At 28.9% G+C, this 16107-nt stretch overlaps 2 protein-coding genes across 2 annotated transcripts in view; one reads left to right on the top strand and one right to left on the bottom strand.

Moving 5' to 3' along the window:
• LOC121122045 (uncharacterized) overlaps positions 1-16107 on the top strand; it is a 137089-nt gene that overhangs the window by 19401 nt on the left and 101581 nt on the right. The gene's annotated exons all lie outside the window — the stretch shown is intronic.
• LOC121122055 (beta,beta-carotene 15,15'-dioxygenase) lies at positions 5786-9309 on the bottom strand. The gene has a single exon (XM_040717066.2). It carries the CDS (start codon positions 7474-7476, stop codon positions 5854-5856), a length of 1623 nt encoding a protein of 540 aa, XP_040573000.1. The 5' UTR covers positions 7477-9309; the 3' UTR covers positions 5786-5853.

Genomic DNA, 16107 nt, shown 5'->3' on the forward strand with positions numbered 1-16107 from the left:
TATAATATTTAGTACTTGACGTGTTGATCATGAATCTGTAATTATCACTCTTTTTTAAGGTGTTTGTCTGGAAAGTTATATTGCCTCAATTTTTCACTTTGTATTTACTAATATTAATATGTAGTAAAGGTCAAAAACCTATTAAAGGAGACATGCAAAGGGAGTGAAGAGAAATTCAATGATGGAACACACTTCATATTGATACAGAGTGGTGACCCACAACTTGCAGTAGGATGAGTAACTTACGAAAAATGTGGTTGTTATCGAATCAAAAAAATACAACACAATACCTTTTTTTTAATGTTAATTTAATTCGTCAAAGAGAGTTGCACTATCCATTGAGCTACATCGTTGCATTAATTTATGATCTTCCAACTTTCTAAGTATTTCATCTTTTGATTTTTTTTAAATTGTAAACATATATAGTCTATATAAATTAAAAACAAAACAAAACAACTTACACTTAACAATCAATAGTTGTTGACTTTTTACCTTTATTTGGGCAAAATTTGTATAGAATCAAAGATAAAATACTTTTAAAAATTGAAGGTCATTTACTTACAAAATCATTCCATGCTACAAAATTATATATCCAGTGAATCTATTTTTATCCTATGACTAGGAAATGATAATGGATCATTATTTTAGCAACAAGAAGAGTTGAATTATTTATTAATGATTTGTAGTGATAAAACCCCTTATTTTTCTATATATTCAAATAATATTTATACATATATTTATTTAATGTCCACAAATGTAGATTTTCTTTAAAATTTTTTTTTACTGATTTATTAACCAATTTTGAAATTAATTATTGTGATTTTTTTTTGCGCTCTTATTATTTATCATTACCAAACGATGAATATGAAAAAGTAAATAAGTATAGTAGGATATGTCTTATGCTATATCAAAGATGTGTTATTTCATAAAGAATTTTGATAAAATCCATCTATCGTCTGAAGCAGGGCTTCGGTGTCTGTACATAAAATGCTCGACTTCGACTCCATTATTTTGGTTCTCACCGACTCCAACTCCACAACTCCGCTACAACAAACGTTACTATTGAGTCTATAAACTTTAAGTATAAATTTAATTTATAGTTATAGGTAGTTATTAGTTATATGTAGTAAATAATTGTGCTATATATAAAGAAAATATTTGGAATATAAGATGAACAAGAAATTAAATGGATCAAAATCTTATCTATTGGTAATACATTCATAACTTTTCGAAAATAATTTATGAACTCGTGACCAAGGAACGACAATACAAACAACGTCTATGTTACACTTTTCTTTGATGACATTGGCTATTCACAATTCTAGTTAATGAACTAGCATGGGTAGTGGTTTGCTCTACCCAAGATAATGATTTAGAATTTAAAAGTGTTTGGGAATTGTGATTATATGGACTATAAAGCACGTTGGAAATTTGTGAAGTAAACTTATAAATGATTTAACTTAATAAGTGTCATAAATTAATAGTACTTAGTACCTATAATTTATAACCATTTAGAACATAATTTTACGAATAATCTATATAAGACTTCGATTATAAATAAGTTTTGATCATATAAATTATAATAGTTTTTGTAGCCGAAATCGGAGTCGGTAGGAATTTTCTGACTCCTACTCCACTAAAAATGGTAAGGACTCCGACTTTGCAGCCCTGCACTATAGTTGACAAAATTATTTTTTGTAAAAAAGTGATGAGCCACGAATACAAGGAACGGGAACTTGACGTACTTTCAGTTGTGAATAAAGTTAATTAATCATGGAGCTCTGAAAAAACAACAGATTTAGTACAAAAATTCGGGGATGAAACTTGATAGATTGCTCCAAAGCAATTATAAAGAATGATTCAATATGGTCAAAGAAAAAGCTATTTTTTTTCACAGAATTGACTTCTATTCTTTTCAATTCTAACTCTTAATCTCATAAATCCTTTATTAATGAGTATAGAGGAAAGAACTCCAGTAAAATATCATTCAAAAAGACAATTTTTGAGAAATTATCAATTACATAGTTATTATATTTTACTTCATATTTAATCATATTTTACTTGTATTGTAGGAGACGTCTCTTGATGAACCTGTTCTATCTTTCAATTACTTTACCATAAGTAATCAATGTTTTACCTCAACGATAAAGTAAAATATTTCGTTGAATAAAAAAAGTAATAGTTATAATATAGAGGCTTTGTGATTTTAAAAGTCAACAGTTTATCCATATGTTAAGGAATCCATAGTTACAACTAGTAAGTGCAAATAATATGAATAACCGTGTGTGTAGTAGAAATTAGGACAAACGTACAAGAGAAGAATGGTTAATTCATTCTATCAGCTAACAAGAGTGTGTATTGACATCCCTTCAAAAAAATTAATACAATCAATTGAAAAATGGCCTCACATTGTAGATAATAGAATGGAAATTGCTACTCTACTTCGCGTGGAATACATAGCTATAGAGATCAAAAACTTGTTAAAGGTAAGCAGCAGACTATTTACAAGGTCAAAAAGGCCATTAATCATGGTATTGACATCGAGAAGAAGCCTTTACCATTATGACTACCAAACACCTAGCACACGTGTTGGTCTTGGGATTTGTTGCACCATATTCAAAACAGGGTACAAGTTTAATATTACTGTCTACATCAACATGTTGAGGACTAAGTTAATTCCTTAGATCCAGACGGGCATGTGATAATTCAACAACATGGTGTACCTGCACAAATAGCCAAGGTTACATAGGCACTTAAGATACCCATATTCTGTTCTGGGTGAGAAAAAAAAAATGGCTTCCATACATGTCGGAAGCCAGCCCACTCGATCTTGTCCTTCCGACCGCATGTCGATACAGGGCGTGCCGGACAAGGACGTCGATTCTCAAAGCTCTCAAAACTTCGGTTGATGAGCAATGAAGTCAATAAGCCCTAATTATAAATGATTGACTTGTCAAAGCTTCTGGCGTTCCGGTAAGGTCGATGGAGGCTATATTGAAGATTAGAAATAGCAACATATGTGCCAACATCTATACGAAGCTTAGTGAATCTAACTTCCCTAGTTTTCGAAATAAAACTTGTTAAAACTCTTGATTCAAAGGGTTGAGTTTTCAATAACGTACATGATATTACAAGGATATCCATTTTAAATGTTGTGGGAATAAAAACTCCATTGAAGTATTGGAGTAGTTTAAAAAAAACTTATCTTTAATTAACATAAATGGGATTTTGTCTTAAATAACTAATTTATCTGGCTTTCCAAAAAATTAATATACTATTAAATTTTGGCAATATAAGATTTATAAATAATATAATAAATTTGGAATTGATAAATATTACAAATTATGTATTTCAAAAAATCTTATGTACCTAACATATTCTCTCATATAATCTACTTTTATTAGTGATAAATAAATTTTTTATTATTTATTTTTACAAATGAAACATACCACAAAATATTTATACTCTACTTTTATGAGGTTATATATTAAATTAATTAATTAGGTCTTGTATATTGATATTTTTACGTTGAATTTAAATAATAATAATCGTTAAATAATAATTAATTATTTTGTTGGTATTAGTACATAATACACTTTTCTAGGTATATAAAATACCTAAAATATAGGTGCACATTATTTACGTGAAGCCAAAATTGTAGTAAAAGATGTCACTTTTAATGTTTCAGTGGAGATATTAAGTTCACTTTTGTATACAAATGGGTATATCTTTATTTGCAAAATACATTTTTATCCTAATAACTCTTTTAACAAAATAAACACAAGTCACAATATTACACGATTCAATTACTAAAATAGTTATGAAATTAAATTAAAGAAGTATTGATGTACAAATAAAGCATTTGAAATAAACTAATATCAAAAATAGTCGAATGTAAACACGAGTCAAAAATACAACGATAATTAAAGAATCTGCTATAAAATCATTCAATTATTTCAAAACCTTGGATATATAATTTAATTTTTGCAAAACCGTACGAGGTTTATTTCTCTTTTAGAACTTTTTGAAAATAATTTTTCCTGGGTTTTTGTTATGATAATTTTATTTCGTTTTGAAACGATAATGTCCTAAAAACTCTTTGTGGTTAGTTGTGGTCCTAACATTAGCCTTTCGCTTGTGAACATCTTTTTTACGAAGCAAGTAGTAGGTTCAATAAAAAAGAAACCCCAAAAATTAAACATATATAATTACATGATTAACACTTGAACGTTTACAATAATTACGTTATTTAAATTTTGTATTATATATTCAACTATTTCTTTCTTTGTGTGACTGTAAATATCAATAAAGCCTTAATGATTGTTGTTGCATCTATTCAACATATAAGAAAACACCTTTTTATATAATATTTAACTCAAATGTCTCAAATTGTAACTTTTTCAACATCTTAAACAAGTGTGATTATATTTTAATATATTTTTTCATCAAAAACACGTTAAGTAGGTAATTATCATTTATTCAACAATACCATATTTTGCAATCGTTATAATGCATTAAAATATTAAAAATACTTGTCTGCAAGGAAGGCATCGAAATTATTTTAAACTATTCATAACAACAAGAGTTTAGGGTTGTAGTAAGATATAATAGGTTATTCTTATATTAAATTAAAGAAAATGGAATCCATTAAATCAAATGAAAAAACAAAGGAATGGCTTTTAATAAAAAAGTAAATTAAATTCATGCAACATCTTTTAAAAATTGAAAAAAAAAAACGAATAAGTCCTAAACAAGGATTTATCAAGAAAAAAAAGAATTCCTTAAAATCAGATTTAACGTTTTGATTTGTAATGGTAATACAATGTAATTTTTTTATCATGCAAAGCAACAAAATTATTCCATAAGTAGCTCATCAACATTGAAGCATGCTAGAGCCAAAATTGAGTGTGGACTACATTTGCATTCTTCAACGAATTATTGTCAATATATATTCGAATAAATTATTATTCTTAACCCTTTGCAGACCAAAAGTGATGTCACAATAAAATAATTAAAAAAATTTTAAAGGTCATAACCTGGCCAATGGAAGTTTTCTGAAATCAAATAAAAGTTATTGGGATATCTTTTTATGTTACCAAGTGCCCACAACATATAAATTCTTTGAAACTCTGCACTTCCAGAAGTTGTTCCGCTTTCTTCATTTCAAAAGAACAAAAACCCTTTGATGCTTATATAATATTACTCTCACTTCCAAGGTTCCTGAAAATAGGTAACACTTGAATACTTTTTCAGGGGCTGTTAAATATTTATTTAAACGAGTAAAGTATATTTCTATTCTTTGTAGATATTAAGATTCTTTTTAGAAGTAAATAAAATGGTATATATAAATATCTAATAGTTATATATATTGTGTATGTGCAACGGTAATTATAAAGTTATTTAAATGAAATAATAAATCTCTAAACTGTTTAGAATTTATACCATGAAATTTTGTTTTCCTCTCTAAAACTTTAACTTTCTCTTAAACTATATTAATATCTTTGAAGAAGGAATAATTCTCTAAAACATCCAAACTCCAACATTACAATTCTTACAATATTGTATCCACTATGACTATTTCGAAATAGAGAATTACTTTTTTATTGAGAAAGATTTATGAGCTAACGTAGCGTACTTTGAAACATTGGAAATGTGGAATCTTAAAACTTTTACAAAAATGGAGATAAATAAAATAGTTTTTTTTTTTGTTTTTTTGTTAGCACAACAGTGTAAAATTCGAAAGGAATTACTTGAGTTAGGCCCTTCTGTGAAAGATACATGCAACTTTATCGTGGATGCTATTGTTTATTTCTGAATTACATACATCAATAGAATAAAGAAGAAAATATAAATTTAGGATCTATGAAAAAACATAGAATGAGTTCCAATTGGAACAAACTCTTCAAAAGAAATTCTTGAGACTTCCTCCATGTTCCTTGCATTAATAAAGACCAAATACGATCCTTTTTCCACATCTTTGGAGTAGGTAATGCAGGATATCAGGATTCCATCATCTTCAGAACCTTGAGATGGATTAGGAATAAATACAACCTCACTTGGGAATGCATTTTTATCCTCTGCCTTCCATGTCATCGTTTTCCCTGTCTCAACGTCCACCTTAATAACACTAGCACCATAAAAATTCCTTGGATTGAAACCATTCATCCAACCTACAACATAAGCATAGCGATACTTTCTAGAGCTAAAATTTGGATTAACTTTGGGAAGATCCATTCCCGGATGGAGAGTTACCACTTTTGGCTGAAGCGTAATATTTTCACGTTGGCGAATAGCTATTGATTCATTCCATTGGTCATGATTCAAATCAATATTTTCTTCATTAAAGTCGAGTGGAAGAACAAACCTTAGAATATTGGAATTTGAAGAAAGATCATTGATCTTAAAATCATCAGCTCGCATTTTGCTCAGCCACATATTATCCAGGATTTCAGGTCCATCATAGGCCAATAAATCAATGATGATATAGCTTCCATATTCGTAGCAATTGACAAAATTAAAGAAAAAATATGGCTTATCAGTTATATAATTAATTTCAATGTTATGGCCAGATGTTTTATCTACAACGTAAAATTGGTTTCTCTCTCCAGAGAGCCATTCAAAGGAATCTTTGAATGAATTTCCTTGATCTTGGCAACTCTTTAGTTTTCTTGTATCATAAGTTAAAGGTTGTTCACAAAAAATGAGAAAATTATCTGTCATTCCGAAAGAATGAAAGTAGCTAAGATGATGAGTGAATCTTGAAGGAATGGTAGCAACAAATTTTAACTCTCGTGGAATGTTATCAGAGTTGTGACATAACTCATCTTTCGGGCATGCAAATTTAATAAAGTGGTACTTATTGCCACACATGTAGGAAGCTGCAATGTTGTACACATCTCCGTAGTGATCCTGTTGAGGCCGTCCGGATTTAAAGTTGACTAGATGAGAATAATCAATTGAATTTCCAGTTTCAAGAGTGTCAGGGGAAAAGACCCGATCCATGGCAGTCTCCGAGGTCGCCATGACCGACTTTCCAAATTGGAAGATTGCACAGTTGCAGTTTTCTTTGTAATCTTGGTTTTTTATTTGGGCCAAGCTCATGGATGGATATTTCATGAGGATCCTACTTTCTCTTCTACCACTAACACATTCAACTGGAGCCTCAGAAGTTATTTCTTTGACAAGAGCTTTCGAATCCTTCATACTTTCCTGATAAGCACCTGATAGGATATGTTTCTTAGTAAGAAGAGTGGACCGACCATGTTCATCTATTTTAAAGGAACTGATAAGTGATAAACCATCAAACCAATGCTTAACATTTTCGGACTTTGAATCAAAAAGTCCTCCTGGACTGTTAATGAGGAAAACTCCTTTGATCCAAGAAGGAAGAGGAGCTCCACTCAGATGACCTTTAACGTCAGAGCAAAGATTGGTAGTCTTTTGTGGGATATGAATATTGTTTTGATGTTCGGACATTTTAATGGAGTATATGGTTTGTATGATAAATAATCAAATGATGTGAGATTATAAGAAAGGCTGAGTTTATATATGTTCGTTTTGTTCGTAGTCCGTCAATTAGTATTGTGAACAAACTTTACAAGGTCTTCAATTTATCTGCTTCAATGAATGAACTGCATTATATGTACATAATTTGTAATTAATAAAATTAAAAGTTGTGAAAGTATCAGAGTGTGAATTTGGCTTCTTGTTAGCTGTTCCTTTTTCACTCTATAAGTGTCTTGCTTTTTTTTTGTACACACTTTTAAACATAAAATTAGGATGGATATAAAAATATATATGTAACATAAAAACTAGTCAAGTCAGCATGTAAACTTATTACTCAAAAATACAACCTCAGCAGATTCTACATCTTTTTTATAAATTAATGATTTATGACAAAGCTAATTTCACAACAAAAAAATATTTAAAGTCTACTTTGTGAAATAATCAACTTAGTATAAAAAAAATATATTATTAGACACTTTTTTGAATTAACTTTTCTTTGACAACTATAGGATTACTTAGATATACCTAAATGAGAAAGAAATGTTTACTAAAATTACGCTCTACAAAAACTCATTTAGTAAACATATATCAGGGAACTTGGACTCATGAATTGCACCTCGACTTGATCACTATACCAAAGACTTGAGACACGACTTTGTCTCCATAGCTAAGACTTGCTACTCAACTTGAACACAATAGCTAAGACTCTCACATTTCTTCACCAGATATAAAGTGACAGATACCAGATATTAAGGTATATTATATTTTCTGAGAACTCCAACTTGCCTTGATAATAATATTCAACAACTTAAACTTGTGTCCAAAGACTTGAGACTTTAATTGAAATTCCAGTATAATATTTTAATTACAATTTTTTTCAATAAAATGGATTTGATAAATTCATTTGAACAGTTTAAATTTCTCTTTTTTTTAGATATTAACATTGAATGTTAGACTTCCAGGATGACATCTAGGCCATAACATATCACTTTAGTAACGATAATTTGGTAATTAACCCTAGTAAATTTAGTATGTCAATCTTTTACTTCATCGACAATTTTTTTAGGCAAAAAAAAAAAAGAAGAAGATTTTATATGTATATCAGGTTAGATAAAATCCATGAAGACAAATTAAAATAAAAACTTTGCCTTTCAATGGCTAAATAAATGTAATTTAATCATTTTTAAATTGATAAAATGTTACTAAGAGTGCAAACTTGTGTCAAATCAAATCAACGTGATCTTACTAAGACAAAAATTTACAATGTGTTTTGTTCTCAGCTGTTGATTTTCTGCTTCTTTTCTCATAATCAGCGTTATAAAAGTTGATTGGTGGAATATAAATTAGCTTTTCTGAAATTGTGAACATCTCCCAACAATTAATAAATAATAAGTATTAAAGTGAGAGTCTGAGCGTTAGCTTTAAATTAGTTACGCAACTTTTAATTCGAACAAGTATTTACGATGTAATAGTCCCGGAGGATCACCCTCATCGAATTTGCTTGCTCGGGATACAGCCCAGAGAACATTAAAAAGATACTTCGACATCCAAAAAGCTAAGTCTATGACGTCTACAACCACTGGAAGGAGAAGTAGGCATATAAGAGAAAATCCCACATGTACTGCAGTGATAAAAAATTCACTCCCATATTCTTCGTAGGCTTGAAACGTTCCTTTATGTCATCTCCTTGGACTCCTGATTAACCCTCTTGCCCAAAAAAATTCTTGAATGATTTAAAGTACCATTGTAACAGAACCATCTTATATTTGGATGAGAAATTGACTGTGAACATATCACACAATATAAAATAGCCTTACAAAAAACTTTAAGTTGATAGAGCGGGTTTGCCCAGCATTGCACGTACATTAAGAAATTAAGATTAATTTTGAACTCTTTTGCTTTTTTTAATAGAGACTATAAGGTTTACCCTAGACATTTTTTTGATGTGGGACTATCGTTCCCTTATCTTTCATATTAGTGCAAAAATCCTTTGTTTTATTCCCTCTGCTTCTTTTTTCTTCCTCAAACATTATAATTTTCTTTAACAGATACAATTATTTTTAAAGCTTTATATTTTGTATTTTTGTGAAATTTAATAGTTGTGCTTTATTCAAAAAATTGGGTTTTAGTAAAATATTATTGAAAGACGGCCATGGCCTTAAATACTAAAAAAAAAATACCAAAACCATTTCTCGAGACTTAAAAACTTATAGTAAACTTTTTAGCAAATCCAATTATTAGTTTGGGCGAGATTCTTGGACAATCTCCCACACAGACATTCACATTTAATGTATAGATTACATAATTTAATGCACTTTAAAGTAAATAATATTTGTACTATGATATTATCACTGTCTAAACAAAAATGTATTTTATTTAAAAAAAAAATGAAATAATATAGTAAGTCCATCACAATGTTTTTTGTCTGAAAATTTTTTTTCCAAAATTAGTTATCTTCACGATGAAGTGAGTATAGACAGCTTTTCACATGTAAATAGCATGGTAAACTTTCTAGCTCTTGTGTCAACAAAAAAAAAAACATTCATGAGAAAATTTAATTCGATCAATTTAGTTACAAAATTACATTTCGATTTGGAAATTCAGATCTGATTATTCAAACCAATCAATAAATATGTAACATTTAACAATAAGATTATATTACCTTTTCTAATCAGAAAAAGTTCATTTGGCTTGTTAAAGGCTTCAATTAAGTGTCTGCATATATGTTAACAAATATTTCAAAATTTATGTTTCAATTAATACATTTCTCCATTTCTTGATATTGCTTAAATAACAATGAGTTTCCATTGTTCTTCACACGTAAGCTTTATTATTTCCTTTTTGCTATTTTTTTTTTTTTTTTTTTACATATGTAACTATCAACAAAAATAATTGCATTGAAAATGACTTTTATGAATATCATAGATAATAAAATATGTGAATGTAAATAATTTTAAAATTCCTGAAGCTCAAACAAAATATCGAAAATGTTTTTGTCGAGTTTTTACATATAATTCTTATGAAGAAATAAAAACATATTTATGAATACGTTAACATACACATAAATAAAAATACAGAAAACTTTGTACATAACCATTTTCATATAAAATAAATATCCTATTAAACACAACAATTCCGTATCTCTCGTGACCTTTTATCTCTACGTCTTAATAAACATTGCATTATTTATTCATACCATGTATGTATATTTTATATATATTAAAGCCTATTCGTAGTCTTATTTATATTTTTAGATAGATACTTGAGCACTATAAGTAAACATTTTTTTGGCAAACAACGCACGGAAATATTTTAATCAGAAATATTTTATTATTTATTGATGTACTAAAAAGTTAATTAAGGTTCAAAGGGTTTAAATATCACCTGGATGAATCATGATTGACACTATCTGGATAATAAGCTTAACATATATTGATATTAGTAGATTTTATATTTAAGAAGGGTTAACTTTATCAAGTGGTACACTTAATTTAAATTTCAAAAAATCAGAAATTTGTTCGTCAATTGCCTTGGAACTCATTAAAAGAAAGACTTTGTCATTCAAGATTCCTCATGTAAAGTTTTAACTCAATTAAAAAAAAACGAGAATGAGTTAAATGGAGCAGCAAGGAGTAAAATTTTGAATCTTTTCTCACGCGGCATGCCCCCCATGGCCATATCGAAGAAGCTCAAGTGCAGCCGTACCACTGTTTATTGCCCAAGGAACTTATTCCCCGACACCATAGTCTTGAGCGTTGAACATTCTGTTCTTTTTTCCTTGATAAGAAGTCAATTTTTTGCTTGAGTTTAATACTTGTTTGGTAGCCTTTGTTCAGGAGGTATTTCTTATGAGAATGATTCATAGTTCCTAAAATACTCTACCTATTTTTCTAAAGTTTATTTGTTGCGAGGTATAGTGTCCCGAAAGAGATTTACCCCCATTTTTATCGACTAATTGCCTTCAATTGGAGTCCCTATGGCTAAGATTCATCTTGTCTACATTATAGCAATGATAATTGGAGTATTTCTTGTTTGCTGGCTGTCCATATATCATTCTAAATTTTGGAACGAGCCTCAACTACTGTACATCTTACAATTTGAGCAATAATACGATTATCGATTTAGAGTTCAAAAGCTGATAATATTTTATCTGTAATTATGTTACGTTTTGAAAATGATGATGAACCTTAGACTTCCTTCACAATGTTATCTTGTCTAAAAGGGCTGAACTTTTTCTATTTCCTGTTAGTTTGTGGGAGATTGTGTTATCTTTGCCGACATATATTGACTTTCGAAATAAGTCGGTTGATTTATGTTTCTTAGAAGCGGGAATTGAGTAACATCCAAGTAATTGCATTTTGGCAATTTTTGAAATGTTAAATATACTAATTAGTTGTAAATAAATATATATAGCATCTACCGAAACTAATAATTTTATTCCAAAAATTACATGGAGATAGGCTTGTCAAAAACTTTAGAATAGTCATCAAAAGTACTTGATTGAGGTGGTAGGAAATATACTTCATCTTTTTCCAATTCAAAATCATTACCTTCTGAAACAGAGTATGATGTGGACACAAGATAATGTTTATAATTTTTTCTTGAATATCTTAGCACAATAACAGGTGGAATCAAAACGGTTCGTTCAGCAAATCTATGTTTATATTAATACAAGAAGGAAGGTAAACGATTCCTTTCTAGAGTTCTTCATTCATGGTTGAACTTGTTTGAGCCTCTTCATACACAATTGTAGAACAAAAAGATTATTTGAAATGATTAGATATCAAATATGATACCCACGTCCTTCAAGCTAGTGTTCACTATATCTGCGAAACGATTAATAATTTTCAATTTGAATTTTTTTTTTTTTGTTTAAGCAAATGATATGAAAATTCAAGAACTTATATAAAAGTACAATCAATAAGTTTCTCACAATACTTCATCGAATCCCAAATGGGTATCAAAAATGATACATTTGTCGTTCTAGTGTTAACTGTAGTTAGTATATATTTATAAATTATACATATGTGTCAATAGTATCTTTACTTTTATCCCTAAAAAACATTTTTTATCCTAATTATCATAGATAATATTATAACATATAATATTAAAAAAATTATAGATTTTTATAATTACCTCTGCTATAGAAAATGAGATACATACCTTAATTTGATTTAAATGGGAGGTTTTGCGCTCTATTGAGTGCCCATTCTAGTTTAGATTATATTATACAATTGCAATGTAAATTTTATTGTCGCAGCTTTTTTGATGTTCTAGAAAAATAAAAATTTATTGCAACAGTTGGCGGACTCCTTGGACATTTTTATTTACAAACTCACTTCTTCTTCAAATATAAGTGTATGTTTCAAGGTAAAATTAATTAGCTATTCTTCTGTTTGAGTGTAACTTTCTTTAATTATTATTTTAGGACAAATGATAGAAAGTTGCCTTTTCATTAGTATTCTTTAAATATACTCAATATTGTATGTGTATATGGGATACAAAACTTTGTCTTTTTTTACTAATTAAAATTCTACGTTTAAAAAAACAACAACTTAATTGTTAATACCTAAATTTAATTCAAAAATATGACTTAAATACTTATGTTTGATTAAATTAATAAATTTACATATAATTATGTATAAGAATCTGGAGATATATTAACAATTATAGGTGAATTAACATTTCCTGTTTAATTGGGTATTGTTTTGCTTCCATAGTTACAAAAGAAACAAAGATATCCTTTTAATATAATAAATATACAGCTCTGAAATATTTATTTTTAGCATTAAATGGAAGTTATATATTTTGGAAATAGCGTTATTTGTCACAAAGCTGCTTCAATTGACTAATAATGAGTTATTCTAGTGAAAAAGTTTAATTTGTTGAAAACTAAAGGAAGAAAATTCAAATTGAATTAAAATAAGTTGGTTTGCACCAAAAACTATAAGCATTAATGTATAAATTAATTAAAAATCATAAAATCTAGGAAAAATTAAACAAAATTAAATATTTTTAACTAATTTATTTAAATACAATAAGATTTTACTATCTGTTTATTCTACGAAGAAATGCAAATGATCCGTTCTAGTTAAATAATTAATCCTTGACTGCATTGTAGAGGCTTTCATCCAATCCAAATTACAAGCTCAATGTAATTACCATCTTGCCAATGAAGAGTCCATTTTTTGTCTAACAACATCAATCATGGACTGTATCCTAATTAATCTATAAGATACTATTATCAGAGAGTATCCCATAAGACCATATAATTCCTCTTTTTCCGATGGTTTTTCTTCAAGTCTCTATGTTTGAAAGTTGTTGCAGTTCCTATAGTTGTGTTTTGTATTCAAAATTGTGTAGCACATACCACCAACTCATGATCTGTCAACAAACTAGTGGACAGCTGCATAAATCTAGATAAGTGATGATCAAAATAAAGCTTTCAATGACATTTTCCTCATAAGAAAAAATCATTATTTTTATTAAATGATAGATTTGCTTTCTGTCAAATAATCATCACATTAATTGGACCAAGGTAACAATAATTTGGTAAACCTAGTAAGAATGGTATGTGAAAAACGTACAAATCATCAATTTTGATAATTATATAATATCTTTCATACAGTAATTTTAATGTCCAATTTTAAGATAGCAGTTGTCATATTATCCAATATATGAACGAAATACGAATTGGAAAGAGCAAGAAAACATTTAAACAGAAAGTTGTTGAACTAAAGTACTGTTCTTCATCATTTGCATACTCAAAAATAAAATAAAATATATTTGCAATAACTTAAATCCTATTCTATTCTTCAAAATAAAGTATTATTTGCTCGAAATAAATCATTTTTGACAAAAACGCTGGCTACTTAAAATATAGTTTCGATTATCTAAATTTCTTGAAATGAATTTATATATTATGAATAGAAGTATATTTTGGAGAAAAAAAGTTTTTTTTTTTTTTAGAAATAAATTATAAAATTTTCTATAGAATTCAAAATTTTATAAAAGCAAACTTATACAGGCCTATTGGCATAAAGATATTTTTCTTAGTTAAAAAAAAAATTCTTTGCAAGATGTCTCTTCTGAAATATCAATGATAACGGTTATCATTTTTGGTTGTGTGGTATTCAATTTGCTTTTTACTATGCAGAATTCACATTCTTTATTCAATTAGAAGGGTCAATTTTTTGAAAGTTGCTAGTTAATTAAGTATAACGTTCATTGCACCCTCTGAATTCCTATCACAAAAAAAAAACACAAAAAAAACACGATCTTTTGTAGCCAACCTAATATGGAAAATAGAATCAAAATACGTTTAAGATTGTTTTATAGTTTTGCAGCAGCCAAGGAACACTCAAATGATTCAGTCAGCAAATATGTCGTTTTTCATAGTTGTTATAATTTTTATGATAATGTATAATTAAGCAATAACATAACTGTTATATACGCGACAATCTGGCTGTAGGATTAGTAGCAGTATGGGCGTGGTTTTATTTCAGAGCTGATACTCTAAAATTACATTTTTTAAATACAACTAGTTCTACCATGCATTTGAGTAGAGAGAAACGTGAGGTAGCCGCCGAAATACATATTAAAAAAAGTGTTACCACAGAATTAAACTAATTGTAATTTAGCTCATAAGTTTTTATTAGTCCAATTAATGAAAATAAGTCCCTTGCTTCAACTTTAAATATTCAATAAACGATTTTTTTCAATTCATTTTTATATTTTGAAATTAGCAATTTTCTTTGGATGCAAATAACTCCACGAATATTAATCCTAAAGAATTAATATTGATGTAATAAGATATGGTGTCATGGAATAATTATTAATTGGTACGATTAGTTCAAATCGAATAATTGAAAGCGAATTTATTTTGGAAAAAACCAACATTTTTGAGATTTCTTCATTCTACAATCATTATGAATAAAATATATTTATTGATTTTTTTGCCTTTTAAAAAATTTTGTTTTGCTCCACCATATCTTTTTGAATATTAAATGTGAATGCCTGTGTGTTTTTTTTCAATCACAGCCAAACCAATGTATGGATTTCCCTCAAATTTTTCATGTAGCTTCTTATAGCTACAGAAATCAATCTGGTAACATTTTTTTAAGTCTTTGGGAACATGGCACTTATTTAGGACTTAACCTGTACAACATGAACGCCGGGATGTATTTAGGATACTATACGGGTTCTTTCATTCTCAGGGAAGCGGTGGTGGAAGAATTTAACATGCCTCAGGGACCAGTTGTTCACAACGCGTGGGCTGGGTTGTATTATAGCATATTAGAAGGGTTTACAGGGTGCCTAGAAACGCGGCTGCTATGGAGTTTATACTATATTTTGGCACAATACTTCTCAGGAAGGAGTGCCGAAGAAACTTAACATACCTTGGCCCAGCAGTTCACCTGCACAACCTGTGAGCTGGAGTGTATTATAGCATATTAGAAGGGATCTTTGCTGCCTTGAAACGCAGTGAGGGGAAGAGTTTAAACTGTATTTTATCCCAGCACTTCCACCTATGCAACCAGAGACCTGGGATCTATTTTGGCATATTTTGAGATTTACTTGATACTCAGGGAGGCGGCGGCG

The sequence above is a fragment of the Lepeophtheirus salmonis genome, chromosome 1 (assembly GCF_016086655.4).
Source record: "Lepeophtheirus salmonis chromosome 1, UVic_Lsal_1.4, whole genome shotgun sequence".
NCBI lineage: Eukaryota > Metazoa > Arthropoda > Copepoda > Siphonostomatoida > Caligidae > Lepeophtheirus > Lepeophtheirus salmonis.

Bases quoted from the DNA above. Each gene is read 5' to 3' on its own strand.
- LOC121122055 (XM_040717066.2), bottom strand. From the start codon at position 7,476: ATGTCCGAACATCAAAACAATATTCATATCCCACAAAAGACTACCAAT.